The 18,972-nt window shown below is 40.2% G+C and overlaps 1 protein-coding gene across 1 annotated transcript; it reads left to right on the top strand.

The window, feature by feature from the left end:
- Positions 1-6,271: 6,271 nt before the first annotated feature.
- On the top strand, positions 6,272-18,870 carry LOC109645012 (A-type potassium channel modulatory protein KCNIP2-like). The gene is made up of 9 exons (XM_069529792.1): positions 6,272-6,699; positions 13,842-13,944; positions 14,159-14,279; positions 14,429-14,498; positions 15,431-15,501; positions 16,089-16,196; positions 16,277-16,381; positions 16,823-16,885; positions 17,001-18,870. Exons 1-9 carry the CDS (start codon positions 6,627-6,629, stop codon positions 17,046-17,048), a joined length of 762 nt encoding a protein of 253 aa, XP_069385893.1. The 5' UTR covers positions 6,272-6,626; the 3' UTR covers positions 17,049-18,870.
- Positions 18,871-18,972: the final 102 nt, after the last annotated feature.

Genomic DNA, 18,972 nt, shown 5'->3' on the forward strand with positions numbered 1-18,972 from the left:
GTATTAAGTTTAATGCAAATATTCAGTCTGACTAAGAGACAAACTTATAATCAGTGTCACTGTGACTCACAAAATGTTTGTTTTTGCTCATGAACACATCATCTTAACAACAGCTCGAGATAAATCCTATCATATTTTTGCAGAAATGTAATTAGATTCATGCATTAACTGATTAGATTTGGGTCAAAAGTGGCTTCACAAAACATGTTTTTGGCCTCTTGAACATTATATATCAAGTCTGACGCCCAGACAACACATCTTTTTTTCCTTGAGTACTCTTCCACAATGTTCAACAACTTCCAAAACACATCAACTTGAATACATGTTACGAGAGGAAACACATTATTACAGCACGACTTCTTACAGTGTATTCAAACATTTAAAAAAGACGCTCCTGCACAGTCATGGTCCACCCGCACTTGTCTTCACTTTCTCCTGCTGCTCTGTGCAGACTGTACCTGATTGACATGGATGTTGTAGTTGTCAGGGGAGTGTGATTGTTGCATTGATGAACATGCGTTATTTTCAACATCACTCTGGCCAACATCCACCTGACTGAAGGCCAAATCACACAGAATCTTTAAAAACAACAGACACTTTAAAGAAAAAGAAATACTTGATTACTAGACTCTAAGAATACAAATAAAATAGTAGCATTGGATACTGTGTAAAAACAATACATAAAGGTTTTCCATTATTTCTTTATTGGGTGAATAAGAGGAACTGAAAATATGAAGGGCTCTCTGTATGCATGACTTTATATCCACTGTTAACGCTGCGTTAAAGAAGTCTGGACGTCCACTCTGGAAGACTGCAGGTAAAACCAAGTGAGGAGCTGAAATCAGTATTCTGCTCCTCTCTAACTGCAAGTACACCTTGACTAAATATTTGAATCGATAAATTCAATATTTAAGTGCATAGATGGGAACTGTCAGTGCCGGGGTCACAGTCGCTGATGAGGTGACTTGGCTCTGAGAAAAGTGGGAAACTATCTTGTTGCTCTCCTCCCTCAGACTTGCTGTTCCTCCATCTACCCCCCACCCTGGTGTGAAAGTAATTAGCCAGTATCTCTGATAAACTTTGTCCTCCAGCTTCTCACTAATGATGTCTGCTCCCTCAGGCGCACACAGACAACACACACTGAATCCTTTGTTTGTCGGAAGCTGCTCAAAGTAACTCGATCTCTTGGATGGGAGAAAAATACACACAGAGGTCAGAAGAAAGGATGAAATCAGAGGCAAATATACAACTGGACAGAGAAAGAGGGAGAGGTGAAACAAGAGGAGAGGGAGGAGTGAGATATATGCTAGAGCGTGAAAAGACAATGACGTGCAATAAAACTCTGAAGTCAACACTCCACCCTAAAAAGGATTTAAATCACTGAAAAGTTAGAATATCATTGATACACCTCTCCAAGTATGTTAGACTCTGTCTCTTCATGAGAAAATTAAAAAAGCAAATTAAGAAAACACATACATATAGAAAAAGCACGTGCAAATTAAGAAAACAACTAAAAGTCAGAACATGTGAATACAGAAACGTGCTGCAAATTGCAAGAACGACACTGGAAATGTTCCCAGGGGACCCACACAAGTGATGAACCGGGCTGTAGTTCAACGCTTTGTGAAGTTCCACCCCCACTGACGAGTAGCAGACTTCAATAATTGATGAAGATGTTTTCTATATTTGCACGTTTCTGTATTTGCACATTTTTTCTGTTTGCATGTGTTTTGTTAATATGCAGTGCGTTGAGCTCTCTCGGCCACCGTTCAATATGAATTAAATCAGATTTTTTATTTTTTATTTTGACTCCCTGAAAAACTTTATTAGAAATTGAATCTTAATCGATTATATGTATGAAAATGCAAATGATTTAAATGAGATATGAGATATTTAGACATCCTGTCTTCATTCCTGAGCAGTTCTCGGCAGGTTGGTGGGCCTGCAGTGGGGACCAAACCACTGCCCATCAGCTCCTGACTTCCAGCTTCCCTCGTCTTGCCTAATCCACAGCCAGCAAGAGGCTCGTTCTGCCTCCTCCACCATCCTACGTGAGCTGTTGGTGCTGTCTCTTCCCCTCCAGGCGGAGAGCTGATAGCAGCTGACATGTAGATTTGGCTTTGAAGCCTCTACAGCCGATTTCAAACAGGGAACAGCCTGATCTGCCATCCCTTGGTCCTGCACTCTTCAAACAGCCGCCGACAGGACCCTCCTCTTATGGGCTGAGAGAGGTAGAGTTTACAAAAGAAGATTATAGAAAGGAAATTCAAATGTTGACACATGTGCCCCTCTATTACAGCCAGACTAATGTGACGTGTTTGCAGAGTAAAAGGAGTAAGTTTCTCTGACCAATCCACCTGTTTGTGTCAATAAAATCTTTCTTGATCAGCCTTTAAGTCCTGAAGCAGTTGAATGCACCATCAAGTGTTTCTCTCTACAAAGGAGCCTCTTCTCACAGCTGCATAACCTAAACAATAACAAAAGTACTTGTTCATTCATTTCTAGTTGATGGGATGACATGCAGATCCCACTTGTTGCCTCTGTCAGTGCAGCAACAGTGAGGCATGATCACAACCTTATTCTTCTTCTCCCCTTTTGCTTTTGTATATCTCTTTCTCTCACACGCTCCTTTGTGTGCAGTAACTCAGTTTTAGAGATGATAATTTGCTATAATGTGACTGGGAATAATGGCTGTGCATGGGATGGGAAGTGTGTGTGTGAGTGTGCGTGTGTGTGTAAAAGTGTTTTTCAGAGATTGCTTTATGCAATGTCTTCTTAATATGGTCGATCTAAATCCCTTGACAAGAATCTATTCCAAATCCTCTACTTTTGTTGGCTATACAAAATATTGGGCAGTATATCAACTCTCTGATATGATCTGTGCAATATATGTCTGTGTGTGTGTGTGTGTGTGTGTGTGTGTGTGTGTGTGTGTAGACAACAGTTTAGACGCTCAGACTAAGCCAAGCCCTGGTATATCACTGTGACAAGCCATTAATGCATGTGGTGTATTTATAACATTTCATTTACGCATATCAGCCTTCTCATCAAATATTCATTTTAGGGGAGATTGCCTACTTTGTCTCAGCTCAACCCCCCCAACCCCTCCCTCCCTCCGTCACCCCCTCACCCCTTCATTTCTTTATCTGTGCATCCTCGCCCGTATCTGTGTCTGCACAAAATGGAAAAAAAAGAAGAAACTGACTTTTTCCGAGGTGAGTGAAGAAGAATTTCCTGATGAGGTGTGGCACTATTTCTATTGAAATGTCTCCGACTGAATATGATCTTCTGTGTTCCTGCGCCGGCTCATCTGTCTGTGCGGTTCTCCTACTATATCTGTGTGTGTGTGTGTGTGTGTGTGTGTTATTTGTCACCTGTGTGATCATGGCTCCACACTTTGTATGACTCCGGGCATCAATCTCAGCTCATTACTGGTTATCTGTCAGCTCCACTTCCTGGCCTGCAGCAACACACTGAACTTCTCAGTAAAAGCCCTGTGGGAGATAAACACCATCAATACTGAGAGCTGTAATTCATTCAAATTCCTTCCACTGTATTCCATCTCCTCTGTTTCATCAGATTGGCTTCACCCTCATCTTCAATTTTAAACTTCGCCAGCTTCCTTTCTTTCTTTTCTCTTCATCCTGCTCTCCCTCCAGCAGCTGATATATCTTCTCCTCCATCAGTCTTCTGATGGAGGACATGGTAATCCCTCACTTGTCTGCCCGTCTTAAAGGAAGCTTCACTGCACCGTTTATCCCCAATGAGCACAATTTAGCTTTTCTTAGCAAATCATTTCTTTTTTTTTTTCACCAGAGTGAGAGTTTGAGAGTTTAATTTTAAAGGTCAGCACATTGTAACACTTGTTATGTCTGATTTTATGTTCATCTGTCCGGGGTTGAGTTGGAAAAAACTGAGGGGTTTTGTAGCTGAATAATAATTACCTCTGCCAAGGAAGTTTTATGTTTTCATCTGCATATCTTTGTCTTTTAGTTAACAGCATTACACAAATACTACTGCGACTCATTACTGCGGATGTGGTGTGGTGTTTCATATGGGGACTGTTGGGCCTTGGTGGAGGTATATACTCTAATGAGTTCCATCCTAGTTTGACTTGGATTTAAATTGGGATTAAAGAAATTTCGACTGTCAAAGTCAGTTCAAAATGGGTCTGTGGGTAGGTCCACCACTTATACACATTCATGGTCACTAGAGGATGAATCCTACCAACACTTGTGATCCCTGACTTCATCCAGCAGCACCAGGAGATTCTCCAGTGAGAAATCTCCACATCTACAGTACGGGCACAAACTTGTGTATATTTTTGGTTCTATAGATTTAAAGGTACAGTGTGTAGAAAACTCAAAAGGTGTTTAGTTTGTCCAGTCTGGACTAATGTAAAAAACATGGCGGCCTCCGTAGAGAGGGTCCCCTCAATGTAAATATAAAGTATTTAAATATAAAGGGCCTTTTCTGAGGTAAAGAAAACTACAATTCATACAATTTAGATGAAATGAACTAGTTAAAACATCATGAGAATTTTTCTACATCAAATTTCTACCAATAGTTCCCTTTCACCTAAATCTTACACACTGGACCTTTGAGGCCATAGCCTGGAAATAAAGATTGACGACATTACTACCTTGGAAAAAGTGAAGCCCAGGCATCAAGTACATGTCGAATACATTTTTATTAAGGATGGTCTCTGCCATCTTTGAGTAGTTCTTATCACACTGATGTTTGTTCATATTTCTGATAAGTTTGTCTTTTATTTGTTGTTTGCTGTTATAAAATGGGGTGAAACGTGATGATTGACAGCTCAGATTGACAGCTCAGATTGACAACAGATTAATTTGCAGTTGAAAGAAGTGTATCAGTGGGACCTAGATCAGCGGCTTCATCCCCTGATCGTTGCTGCGCAGACTCTGGCTCCAAATGTGCAAGATGGCAGCGTTTGAATCCAGGATATTCTGGCTTCAATTCTGGACAGTAGGAGGAACTGGATGTCATCCATCTTTATTTAGAGCTTACGGTTGAAGCCAAATGACAATTGACTTGTTGTAACCTCGCCATGACGTTGTTTGTGGTTCTGAATGAAATATGTTGACAGTTGTCATGGTATTTGATACACACAGCCTCCTGTTATTTCAGCTTGTGATTCTTTTACATTTGAATAAAACACGTAATTTTCTTTGCAAAGAAACTGTTGAACTTGAGGAAGAAAAATCCATCTGGGTCATTAAGCAAAATGAAAAGCTCTTACAAGGAGTTGCAACATCTCGAAGACCGTGGGAGTGTCCAGTACAGAAGTGGGGGGCCACTGTGGCTCCTGGCAGGAAGAACCAGCCCTGCCACGTTATTAATGATCTTTTGTTTCTTTGAAAACAACCTTGTATGTAAATGCATTGATCTCCATCAGAATTAAACATCACAAGAAAGGTGGAGAGAAAGTAGAACGAGGTGCTGCTTCTAAGATGTACTCAAATGAAGAATTAAATATAGCCTTACATCAAAAAGCTACTCCCCACTTTAATCCTTCATGACGTCTCCAAAGTCGGACATGTCGGTGTTTAAAACACATGTTTCTGATGGGAAACAAAGCTGCGGAAATCTTAAACTTTTATCCCATAAACCAGCCTGTGGCCTCCCCTGTCTCTGTACAGATTATTGGGTGTACATGGTTGTATTATTTCAATGATTTTTCGGCCTCCATTCGCGGCCTTGCTGCTTAAGTTTTCTGAAATATGAGAGTCATCAGTTAACTGTGCTCAACCAGCTCAAGGACGTGGAGCAGACGAGATATTGATCCACAGGTATTATGTCTTCCTACCTGCTCAAAGTCTGGAGACAAGGTGAGACCCTCCGTCAGAGGATCAGAGGAGAACAGAGCTTATATATTTATACTCATATAAAGACTTGTATATACAGTGATATATACAGTCACTCACACATCTGTGTGTCTGTCTGTCTGAGTGTGTGTGTGTGTGTATAACCCCCCTCTCTTACTCTATCACTCCTCTCAGCTCTAGGGTTTCCTTCCTCTCTCTCTCTCTCTCTGTCTCTGTCCCCCTCTCTCTCCCTCCGTCCCTCTCTCTCTCTGTCTCTCTCTTTATATCTGTCTGTCTGTCTCTGTCCCTCCCTCCTCTCTCATTTCTCTCTCACCCCCCTCTCTCTGCCACCACCTCTCTCCCTCCCTCTCTCTCTCTCTCCCTCCCTTCCTGAGTTTCTCTCTCTCTCTCTCTCCCTCCCTCTCTCTCTCTCCCTCCCTATCTCCCTCTCTCTCTTCCCCTCACAGCTGCAGAGATACAGATGTTCCAGCTGTCAGCTGATGTTTGCAGATGTGCAGTCAGCATCAGAATCTCCTCCCTACATGTGAACTTTAACCTCACAGGATCCTCTGGGACCGTGAGGAGTCTTCTGCGGACGTGGGCGCGCACTGATGCTGAGGTTTAGAGACGGGGACGCGGAGAGACGCGCTCTGCTCAACTTTCCCCCCGCGTGTCTCTGCTGTGCCCGCAGCTCACGCAGGCTGGTGCGCGAGGAGCAGTGAGTTTGCGGGGAAGGAATGAAGGCGCACAAGTGGTAGATGCGCGCACGGATCCCGCAGGCTCAGCTCGGAACAAAAGATGAAATCCAGGAGTCAGGAGCAGAGTTTGTCAGACTCCACAGATCTGGACAGATCTCACGACCCGCTCACAGGTAGGTGCAGGCTGCAGGTACATCTGTCTCCTCTTTGAAAGTGTGCAGAACTGATCAGTTGTTTGCGTTGCTGCTGTTAATTGACCTGCACATCTGCAGCCACTGTGATGGAAGTTTGAATTATCTAAAGATCAAGAGTATCTGTTAAACTGTGCTAGTGGTGGTGCTGATATATCAGCTGCCACACCAGTAAACACATTTTAAGGAGCTGAAATCTATCTGTGCATTATTTTATGTAATGTAAACGTTTGAAATAGAAAAGTGACAGGTTTCAGTAGTTCTGAGGAGAGGTCGAATAACTGCAGTGGTGATAATCTATAATCTACAACATATTTAATATGATGCTGAAAACATATCTCATTAAATAATCTCTCAAGTGTTATTGATCAATTATCAATTAGCTGCTCCACAGGAAATGTATTGGCAACAATATTAATTGATAAAGAATGATGAACAGTCAAAATTACATTTTGCTCTTTTTACTGTTGTGAATCATAAATGTACATTTCAAATCTTTAGGACTTGAACTTGTCAAGTGACTTGAAGATGTCACCCTCGATTCTGGACATTTTATAGACTGATAGGTTGTAAAATAATTCAAGAGCTTGATAGAGGATCAAAAATAATTAGTGACAGCCAGTCATAACATTTCAGCAAATAAATCCAATCAGTAACTTGTTGGTCATATTTTATGTGTTTATGCCGTCGGCTCAGAGCAGTGAGAGAATGTGAAAAACCAAGTTCAAAGCTGAGTTTGACAAAGACGTTAGAAAAAGAACTGTCATATATTTGCTCGTCACGCTGCTGTTACCATCATGGAAATAGTTCAAATAAATACACTGGTGAGGACTGAAGAAATGAAACATGAGAAGAGTCCTGTTCATCTCTTGTCATCAGTGGAGTTAGATCAGTGAGGCGCACACACGCACACACACACACACACACACACACACACACACACACACACACACACAGACACACACACACACACACACAAACACAAACACACATTTGGTGCTTTGTAGGGTTCATGGACATCTTCCCGAAATAGACGTTTCTATTAAAAATAACCAAATAAGAATGACTCCTTTAAAATTCCACAAAGAGCAGCACAGTGTTTTATATCATTTTGAACTAACATGTCTAAAGTCCAGTATTATGAAGGAGATGGATGCACAGACTGGTGGAGGCTGTAGTTGTTTCCAGCACAATAGCGTGTGGTGGCCATTCAGCAGCAGGTTAAACAAACAGTGAACAGGTGCATGAACACTGAGGCTTTAGGAGGTTTCACAAAACAAACCTTTTTATTAGAGTGTCCAACAACCTGAGGCATAAAACTGAGCTGTCATATAAAGACTGAACAGACAAACATATCGATGAAAGAACCAATAACCAATGTTTGTGGAGGAGGTCTGTCAGAATGCTTTCCATGGTTTATCAGCTGCTCTGCTGTGATGCTGCTGAGATCCCCTTGTGGTTTTCTCCTGTGTTCATACATTATACATACTCGTTGTCCAGTCATCACTTTCCACACCACACTTCACATGTTACTGTGACCCCGACTGACTGTCAGGCTGCTGTGGAGCAGCTGAGCCATGACGCCATGTATACTCACTGGAATTATAGAGAATCATAGTGTGACACTTATTTTTTTTGGGTTGAAAAGATTGACACCACTCTAATATCATCATATCAACAAGAGCAGCCAGTTAGCTTAGCATTAAGACTGGAAACAGGCTGTGTCTGGGCTTTACAGGTGCAGGAGGATTTGGCTACTTTTGTACAGAGGCAGTCAAACTGTTTCCATGTTTACAGTCTTTATGCTAAGCTATCTGTATTTGTACATGGACATGCACATACACATACACATACAAAAGCATATATACATACACATGCACATGCATTTGCAAATACTCATACACAAACATAAGCATATATACATACACATGTACATACACTTACGCACACACATACATGACATTCTAGTAACAGTAGCTCAGAGCACACATACTGTTACAAGAAAAAGTGCTACACTCTGTAAAATACAGCAAAACATACCAGAAGTATAAGTATGGAAATTTAGTGGTGCCTCTGAATCGTGTCTAACTGAGTCAGTAGCTTTAACTGCCACATTCAGGCCCAGTGAGTTCAGGAGTAGATTAATGTTCAAAGACATTAAAAACCACCATTTAGGTCCAATACTGAGTGAGGAAACTTTTAAACCAAAAAAGTTTGGTGTTTTTGTTTCAGCAACATGAGGAATACACAGTGTTTGTCTGTGTTTCAGTTCTGACAGTGTACAGTGGGATTACACACAGTCAGTTCATTACCTCATGAGACAGCAGAGGTCACTGTTGTTCTGCAAAATGTGGTTTACATAGTGTTTTAATGTTAGCAGGTAAAAATGAATTCTTGACACAGTGCTGGTTCTTTAATCTACAAAATACATGTTTGCATTTTGTATAAATAATTTACATTTTCAACATAAGTACAGCTGTCAGATAAAGTTACGAAACAGTATTCACGTGAATTTATTTTCCACCTCTGATCATAATTTATGAATCAGCTTTTCCTTTCAACAGGAAAAATAACACAATATGTTACAGTAAAGGTGTTAACACTTTCATGAAATCCACTAAAATCTGAGTAGTAATCACATTAATATTACATTCATGTAGTATAGTTATTTAGCCTTTTTCAAAATAAAAGCCTAATAGTTTTCAACATGTTGGTGCCAAATGGAAACAGCTTTAGTCTGTTGACTGGTGTCATATTAATTTTAAGATCAATGTTCTGTGACAAAAATATCAATGAAGATCCTGTGTAATTTATGAGGTGACGTCTGTCTCCTGATGTCAGCAGAATAAAAGAGAGTGTGTGTGTGAGTGTGTGTGTATAAAGTCTGTCTATAATCTGAGACATGTCCTTCTGAAGGATTATAGTAATCACAGAAGCTCCTTCATGAGCAACATTAACAAAACATTACAAACATTAATTTAATACCGCATGACCTTCTTTAAGCTGCCACGACACACACACACACACACACACACACACACACACACACACACACAGAGAGAGAGGGAGAACAGGGTCAAAATATAATCACCAGTTTCAATGTAAACAGTTAAATTTTTATACCTATTATCTTATGGTTAATAAATCATTAAGTGTTACGTTGACCAGATCAAATTAATACTAATCTCTTGGTATGGATTCACAAAAACAACAGTTTATTGTGGTTGTTTTAACTTTTTTTTTTGTTGAGAGTTTTGGGAAGACAGTTTTTGATTTGTCTTTCACAAGGTCATATTATTCTGAGAAAACCAAGAAACATTCATTATGCATAAAACATATACATGCAGCTGTCACTTTGAAAAGGTTTAATCCCTCCACTGGGATTCGTTTTATCTTCTAAGTCAATGTTTTCAAGCTCTTAAACTTTTTTATTTCTAAATCCCATTGATTAGACTTTACGTCAGAAGTTTGGAATAAACTTAAAGCCAATGACTTAGGCTTCAAAAGACTAAATGTGGTTATGGGCCTTTACAAAAATCCTTGATAATTAAAATCCTTTGTAAACCTGTGACCCTCAGAACTGTTTCAACGCCCTTTAGTCACGGTTTGTTCTTTTACCTCTGCCAAGGAGTTTGTTTCTGCGTTTGTTTTCAGTAGAATTACACAAAAACTACTCAACTGATTTTCATTTCATTCATTTATTCTTATTTATTCTACCATGTAACTCATGGATGACTGATATTTATGAGTGTGTGCAATTTGGTGCAGATCCAAATAAAAATCTGGATTTAGTGAATTTAAATGTGTTTTCATAAGGAGACATTTTGGGCCCTGGCAGAGGAATGCACCCTCCTGGGTTCCCTGCTAGTTTTCTTTTGAATTTTTCTCAGTGACTCCTCCACAGTTAAGATACTTTCAGCTGCAGTCGTTTGCTAAAAGAGTCTCTAAAAGTGTTAATAACAGCAGGGGAGAGAAAGCGTGTATTGATCGGCCTCGGAGGGCTGTATTTGTCCTCATTGATTTTAAAATCAAAGTCACCCTGATTGACCCTCAGCTGAACTGAGGATGAGCTGCTGGCCGGTCTGAAACCCCAACTCACCTCCTGAATAACTGTGGAGTCAGTGTCGCCGCCTGCAGACGTGCACTGTTCACTTTGTGCTGTGGAACAGTTTGATGGTTTAATTTCATGCACTTTATTACTTTCTTATCTGTAAGTTCCCCCAGAAGCAGAAAGTGGCTCCGTGGAGTTGAATTAAACAAGCAGGTTGTATTTGACTCATTATGAACATATGGAGGGAAGACAATCACGTTCTATGTAAATCACTTCACTTCATGGAATTTATGAGCTCATTACTTATAATCTGCGTTGTCTCTGAAATAACACCTCACCCTGTTTTCTGTGTCACATCTAACTGCAGCCTTCGGGAGGCATTTCACTGTCTGATCAACACCCTGTGCTCCGTCACGTCTAAACATGTCAGATGGAAAAGAGAGACAACAACAGGGAAACCTTCTTGGTTTTCTGTCTCTTTTCTTTTCTTATTCAGTTTTAAATCTTCAGTCTCAGATGGCTGCCGTGTGTTGCATGTGTGTGTGAGGTTCGGTGAAGATCTGTTCGCTCTTCCATGATACTTTGATTGACATGTCCTCAATATCCACAGTCAGTTTTGTCAGTGAGGAATACACCCATATACAACAAAGACACACACACACACACACACACACACACACACACACACACACACACACACACACACACCACACACACACACACACACAGAATGTCCTCTCTATAGTTGTGAGGACACTCATTGACATAATGCATTCCTCAGTCCCTTACCCTAACCTTAACCATCACAACTAAATGCCTGCCCCCACTTGAGATGCATGTTTATTGTTAAATTTCTGGCAGTGAGATAATGCAGCTGTCATTGGTGGGTTTAGATGTGTGAGATCATCCTGGATTTGAAACTGTTTTCTGCTCATGGCCTCCTGCATGTTATGGGTTTATACAGTCTATGGTTTTCTCTGAATCGAAGCTCTTACTTAATCCAGTCAATTCTGACTATCGGTCAACACTGCCCTCTAGTGGCAGGAGGGACAAGTGAACATCTGGAGAAAGTCACTTCCTAAGGCCACAGAACTACTCCATCAATATGTCTGAGTTTCAGTTTCTTACCAATCCATTTCCTGGGTTTCTTCTTAATCAGTGACACTGCTGCTGCAGGAGGCGGGGTCTAATGTTACCTACCCACTCTGATTGGATCAGTGAACCAATTCCCCTCTCATTAACGATAACTTTTTAAAATATAAAAACCAAATGTGAACATTTTATGTAATACAATAAGATGTAGTGGAGTAGAAAGTACAGATATGTGTTGATATATGAAGTGGAGTCAAAGTGAAAAGTACCTGAAAATAAATCTACTTAAGTAAAGATGCATGAAAAATGTACTTAAGCACAGTAACTAAGCAACTGTACTTTGTTACATCTCCCCACTGTGTGTTGAATGAAGTTAGGATTGTATAGACAAGTTTTTGCAGTTGTTGTAGATGCATCCTCTTGGTTGTTGATCTGAACGAGTAAAGTGAGAAGTGGACTTTATGAACTGAAGGTTGTGACAGAGATCAGGACTGTACGGAGGAGAGATGGATTCAGTCTGGGACGAGGTGAGGAGGTGAAACTCTAGAGGAAAGAGATGAAGACAATACTCACATCTACATGACTTTGTTCTCTGGTTGTTTTGTGTCTATATCAATTCTCTGTGTCAGGCTTTGGTTCAGAGAGACTACATAATAGAAAGGCCTTTAGGAACCTGAAGCATCAGACACCTTGAAACAGCACAAAGAGAATTAAGGAGCAGCCAAAGTCTGAGAACAGACGAAGCGAGAGGATGAAGGGAAGCTTTGTGTTTTACTTTGTGTGTCTGCGCTCTGCTGCTCCTGCTGGAGGAGAGGAGGAGCGGTGAAGGGGAAGGAAAACTTATTTCTGTTTTATTGGATCATCAGCTTGATGAAAATGGAAAGAGAGAGTGTAATACATCATAAGATGGTAAGACATGCAGTTCTGGAGCAAGTCATTCGCTGGCAAATGTCCGATGGAAACAAGTTTGGATTCAAACTGTGGAGAGTTCAACATCACAACTCACAGAACATGAGTTGACAAAATGATTCCAGAGGAAGAGAGAAGGGCTCATGAGACGACGAGGACTGAAAACTGAAGAAACAGAGACAGACAGAGACCCGTGGTCCACTGGCATTTACTCACTTGACCTTTGGAAACACATTCAGCATTTCCTCCACCACACCTACTAACCCCTCTGTGTGTGTGTGTGTGTGTGTGTGTGTGTGTGTGTGTGAGTGAGTGGAACTTGATAAACTTGATTTCCGAGGTGCATCCATAAAAACATAGAGTCTTGGGTTTGATTATTCTACCTGGTGTAAACATCAGATAGTTTCAGTTAAGAGCTGGAACAAGAAAATAAAAAATAGAAGCTGAATAAAATGATTTAAACACTGGTTTTGTCACTTTCAGAGAGAAAGTAGGAAGCTGCACGTTATAGAAGTTGAAGTGGTCTGGTGTTGGTCAGATGGTCGTCCACTTGCAACCAGACACAATTATTTCAACAGATATGGGATGGATTGGATTTAATTTAGTAGAGTAAAGAAGCTGCTGTTGATCTTAAACTGATTTAGTTTAAATAATGTCATTTTACAACCAACTAAATTAGTGTGCAGGCTTACTTTGTAGAAGAGAGGTTTATTCCAAATGACCTAATGGTGATTGATGATTTAAAATAAATCATCATAATCAGTTAACCTAGTTAAGTCAAATGAGACATTTAAATGACAGTGTGTCTGTCCTCTCTGGTTCAGACTCAGCTTCAGTCACATGTCATTTCTCTGGAGCTCACATGCTGATGCTCTTCAAACTGTTTTGGTCTGTCGGGTCACGCTGGTTCAAAGCCAGGTCAGCAAACTAATTTGCTCGAACCAAGTTGCTCGGACATGTGATTCCAAGTATATGAGTGGAGTTTGGCTCATGTTTCATCCATTTAACATGGTCTCAACTATGTGGGCCGCGCTCTCGGCCTCTAATCTGTGCTGTGATTGGTTGTTTGCAGGTAATCCTCCATCCAAATCCAATAAAAAGACCATAAAGCAGCGGTTCCTCAAACTGCTCCCCTGCTGCCGCTCTGGGTCCGGCTCTTCAGTGGATCAAAGCAAGTGTCCAGACACACACACACACACACACACACACAGATCACATTCCCCTGATATGAATTTAATCATTAAGTCACAACAGCACCTCATCCTTTTACACACTAACTTCATATATTTTCTGCACTTCCACATTTTCCCCTCAGGACACAACTCTTCAAGGATACTAGTGTATCTGAGGGAGTAACCTTTTCCTCCATCTCCCCCTCTGTGCAGGTAGTACAGCTGATGATGGAGAACTGTCAACCGTGCGTTACAGACCCGAGGGGCTCGACCGTCTTGTCCAGCAGACTAACTTCAACAAGAAGGAGCTGCAGGTCCTTTACCGAGGATTCAAGAACGTCAGTCTGAGCTTTCTTTTTTTTCCATTATTGATTTTCCTTGGATAAGCATGTATATGAATATATAATATCTTAAAAATGTAGATCCATGTCAATTTTCATCATGTATGTGTGTGTGTTTTTTAATGATATTTTTATAATTTCCACAGGAGTGTCCGAGCGGTGTGGTGAATGAAGAGACCTTTAAAAGCATCTACTCTCAATTCTTCCCTCAGGGAGGTCAGTCAGACTCACGCTCTTACATCCATTTACTTCAGCATTTATCTGAACAACAATTTTACCAAATATGAATTATATTATTAATCTGTCAAACCAGAGGAATGTCTATATCAAGTGAGATCCTGTATCTTACACCTTCAGTTTGATTAAACCAGAGGTGCAGTTAAGGATCATTTGTTATGACCACAGGGTTTAACTCCAGTCAAACACTGCCTCAGATAATAACCCATACTCTAACTTTGAGCTCTGCTCAATGGAAAAATCATCTGCTGTTGTCTTTACCAGAGATGAGATTGAAATTATATATTTTTAGTGACAGAAAGATTTTTAATCCAGAGAAGTGAAGAAAAAACTGACCTTTCACGGCCCCAAGCAGTGCCAAGGCTTAAATGTCTAATTTAGGTGTGTATGTGCGTATGTGACTTCACTGTCGCACAGTTTATGTTGTTTTCTTGTTACAATTTCGGTGCAGATTTCATCCAGCTGTCCATTTCCACGACTACAAAATCACCAATATTGGTATATACAAAAGTATGATATAAAAAGGGTATATAAAATATGATGTTTTGTATTTCTCAACTTCATGATCCCATTGACTCTTTGAGCCCACAATCAGCTGCAGGGCATAAGATATGATTTGATAGGATATGCTTTATTGTCCCTGTAGGGAAACATATTTTCAATGGTTAGTGTGAAACAACAATTACACAATTACATTAAAAACAACAATCTGAACACAACACCAGACGTACCAAATCACAACATTGCACATCCCAATTGTACATGTGTTGTGTGTAATGTACAGTTTCTAAGTCTTCTTCTCTCATCAGTTTAGGCAGTAATGACTCACATTTCACTGTATTGTACATCAGTGTGAAGACCACAAAGAAACACTGAGATATTTTAGTGTTCACTTTGTCTTCTCTGTTCAGATTCAAGTATGTACGCACATTTCCTGTTTGAAGCCTTTGACACTCACAACAATGGAGCGGTCAGCTTTGAGGTGAGAAACACTCTCTCATCAGAAAAAGTAAAACCTCACGTGGTCTCAACCAGTGAATGAACAGTCTTCTACTTCACTCTCTTACTTTCCTGTGAACTATGACTGTGTGTTCACGTGCTCCTCTGAAGCTCCTATTTCCTGTGACGTGAAGTCGATTTTGGTATTTTCATGTAATTTGAAGTCAGAACATGGAAAAACAACAACCCCTTGACACTTCTTTCCAATATTTGCATTTTAACGAAGTGCAAAGAAAAAGGATCAGCTGCAACAGGCATATAAATAGTTTAAAATGTAGGCAAGTTAATCATAAAAATAAAATGTTTGGTTTAAAAAAATCCACAATAAAAGCTACTATTTTAGAGCTTAAAGTCAAATTATGTTACTTGGTTTATAATTGACGTCGACAACTCGTGTACCAATATTTTTGCTTTCCGAGGCATCCATGTGATTTTTCCCAATCGGGAACCAATTTTCATGATTATTCCGACACTACGTGAAAGCACTATTACTTTTTAACTCCCACCTAGTGATTTTAAAACCACCCCCCTGTTCTCAGTCAAGTCTTAATGTTCTTCTCGCTGCTGCAGGACTTTGTCATCAGTCTGTCCATCATCTTGAGAGGCTCCACCATTGACAAACTCAACTGGGCTTTTAATCTGTACGATCTCAACAAGGACGGCTGCATCACCAGAGAGGTGCCTGTTCCATCCCTTGTAAGTGTGAAATGTCTCATGTCGTCAGCTTTTCTCTTATTTCTTCTCCCTTTTTTGTGCAGGAGATGACGGACATCATGCACTCCATCTATGACATGATGGGGAGGTATACGTACCCCAACATGAGCGACAGCGCCCCCAAGGATCATGTGGACATTTTCTTCCAGGTAAACTTACAAATAAACTAGAGAGAAGTAGAGAAATATATAAAGTATAACCATTTCCTCCCACTATCCAGAACTAACCAAAATATATTTGAACCAGAATCTCCACTGTAGCATCAGAGCCCTGGTGGCGAGGTCTCACCGATACACTCGCTTGACCAATTCTTACACCTTCTTCTAATAGCATCAAACTAAAATGAACTTGAACAAACCTCAGTATGACTACCTAAAATGGCAGAAACCATCTTTGAGAGAAATATATTTGACGTGAGACTTTTTATTTTGATCCATGTCCCTTCTACTAACATGAAGAGGCAGGGTTTGTGACCTTTACTGCAGCCAGCAGTCAGGTGGCGATGGACACTTGGGTTTCTCTGTTGAGGAGCTGTCATGTCGTCCATCTAGACACACAGTCTCTCGTGATCATGTATTGCTTTTCTCCAGAAAATGGACAGGAACAAAGACGGGGTGGTCACCATTGACGAGTTCCTGGAGGCGTGCCAAAAGGTCATTTGAACTTTGAATAATACATCACAAACATATTTAATGATGTGACTAATGGAAACTACACTTTCACACCACAACTATTGAAATAATTAAATTTTTTGTTCCCCTTGTCCAGGATGACAACATCATGCAGTCCATGCACATGTTTGACAACGTGATCTAAAGCTGATTGGACGCAGATTTCTCGCCTGCCTTGAGCTCCTCTGCAGCTCATCTTCAGCCCTGCAGACGGAGCGGGTGTCATCTCTGAGAGTGACGACCTGAGGATATATATACTTTGTAAACCTCAAACCAGCTTTTATTATATCGGTGAACGGGTTGGGCTGAAGGAAGGAGGTGAAGTCTGGCTCCAAAATGACTTGACTCATGTGTAATTTCTTTTTTTGGAATGAGTGAAGGTAATGAAAGGTAGATTCTTGTATTTTAAGATAATAATAATGATGAAGGCTGTAGAAGCTCAACATCAAAACACATCAGTGAACAGATGATGAAGAAAACAAGATTTTCACATCAGTTGACGGCAGTTTCAACATCCTGGGACTTCTTCACTGCGATGACGATTATTTCACATGAACGACTGAATGAACAGACACATGGAACAAATGGAACAAAGCCCATAATGTTGTAAAGTCTCACACACTTTCTATACTCACAGTTATACTACAATATTGAGTTTTAGCAATAATCTAAGTAACATGTTATCACGCCTCACGTTTATTAAGACTGTATGTTGTATCTGCATGATGTGTCTGTTTTCACTGGCCAATGAGATGTTTAGTTAAAGTGTGAATATATTTTCTATATGGACATGATGAAGGTGAATAAAACCATACAGTCCCTATGCAAAAGCAAAACTATGAATATGTTATTGACCAGAATACCACAACATACTGAAGTCACAGTCCTCCATAATATCTCCAGACGTCAGGTTCTGAGGTCATCCTCAGTATTTTATACACGTTTGATTCTTATGCAAGCTATGAACTCTCCCTGAGGTTTTTTTTTTTTTTTATCTCAGTCTGTCTGTTAGTAAGCAGGATGACAAACAAACCGCTGGACGGATTATTACGAAACTTGGTGGAAGGGTGTGGTATGTGTCAGAGGAGTCATACCACACCCTTGGTTGAGATATGCGTTCTGCTGAGTGCCGTTCCAGCTGGCTTATCAATTTGAGTGATCTAAACATGTTTTTTTTCCTTCCCATTTGCAATTTGCCATCATAGTTTTCGTGACTAACTTATTCTAAGGAGAATTGTACCAACAGATCTCTTTGTTCTGCATGAAACATGTCGGAAACTTGCCAGATCCCAAAGTTTGGTTGCTTTGCGATAAAAAGGAAAAAGTTGGTGAATGAATATGTTAATGTCAGCAAATGAAAGAGACAGTGATACATAAGAAAGTTGAAATTGTTTGAAGTAAAAGGGAACATCCAGCAGAACCACAGCCAGAGCTGGGGAGCTTAACAATGCTTTGAAGTGAGTTCTGGCTACTATAGGAACAATAAACACACTTATTTCTTTTTTATGCAGAACAGACAAACAACAAAAGAATAAAAATGATTTAATGCTTAGTGAGTGAGAGACTGATTTGAAATATGCTGCAAGACACTGAAATAACAAGAGACACTAAGCCTCAATGAAGGTCTGAGTCTGAGCAAATGGATGATAGAATTTTGCTTTTTGTTTTTTTTCCACATCAGAGAAAAAGACAGAGCTGGAGTTAATAACGTACAAATCTGAAGTTACCAGTTATCAATGTGTAAAATCTACCTAAAACATTATGGCAAGAAGACATCGGTGTGGAAGAAACAAAAAAGAATCTGGTAAAAATAATGGAGAATGAGTGGAGGAGTTTCAGCGCAGACTGAAGGTCTAATGGAAGCAACACGACAGAGCAGAACTATAGCTACACTCGCACTGCAACACAAACTTTTACACGTATGATCGAGGTCTCACTTGAATGTTAACCATTTAAATTTCGCAAGCGAGAAAAAGTATGAGATACTAAATTAAAGTTAAAGGCATAAAGCTGTTTTTTCTTTTCGACATAAGAGGGGAAAAAAAGGCCTGTAGTAGTGGTAGGCGGGG

This window comes from Paralichthys olivaceus, chromosome 8 (assembly GCF_024713975.1).
Source record: "Paralichthys olivaceus isolate ysfri-2021 chromosome 8, ASM2471397v2, whole genome shotgun sequence".
NCBI classification, from domain to species: domain Eukaryota; kingdom Metazoa; phylum Chordata; class Actinopteri; order Pleuronectiformes; family Paralichthyidae; genus Paralichthys; species Paralichthys olivaceus.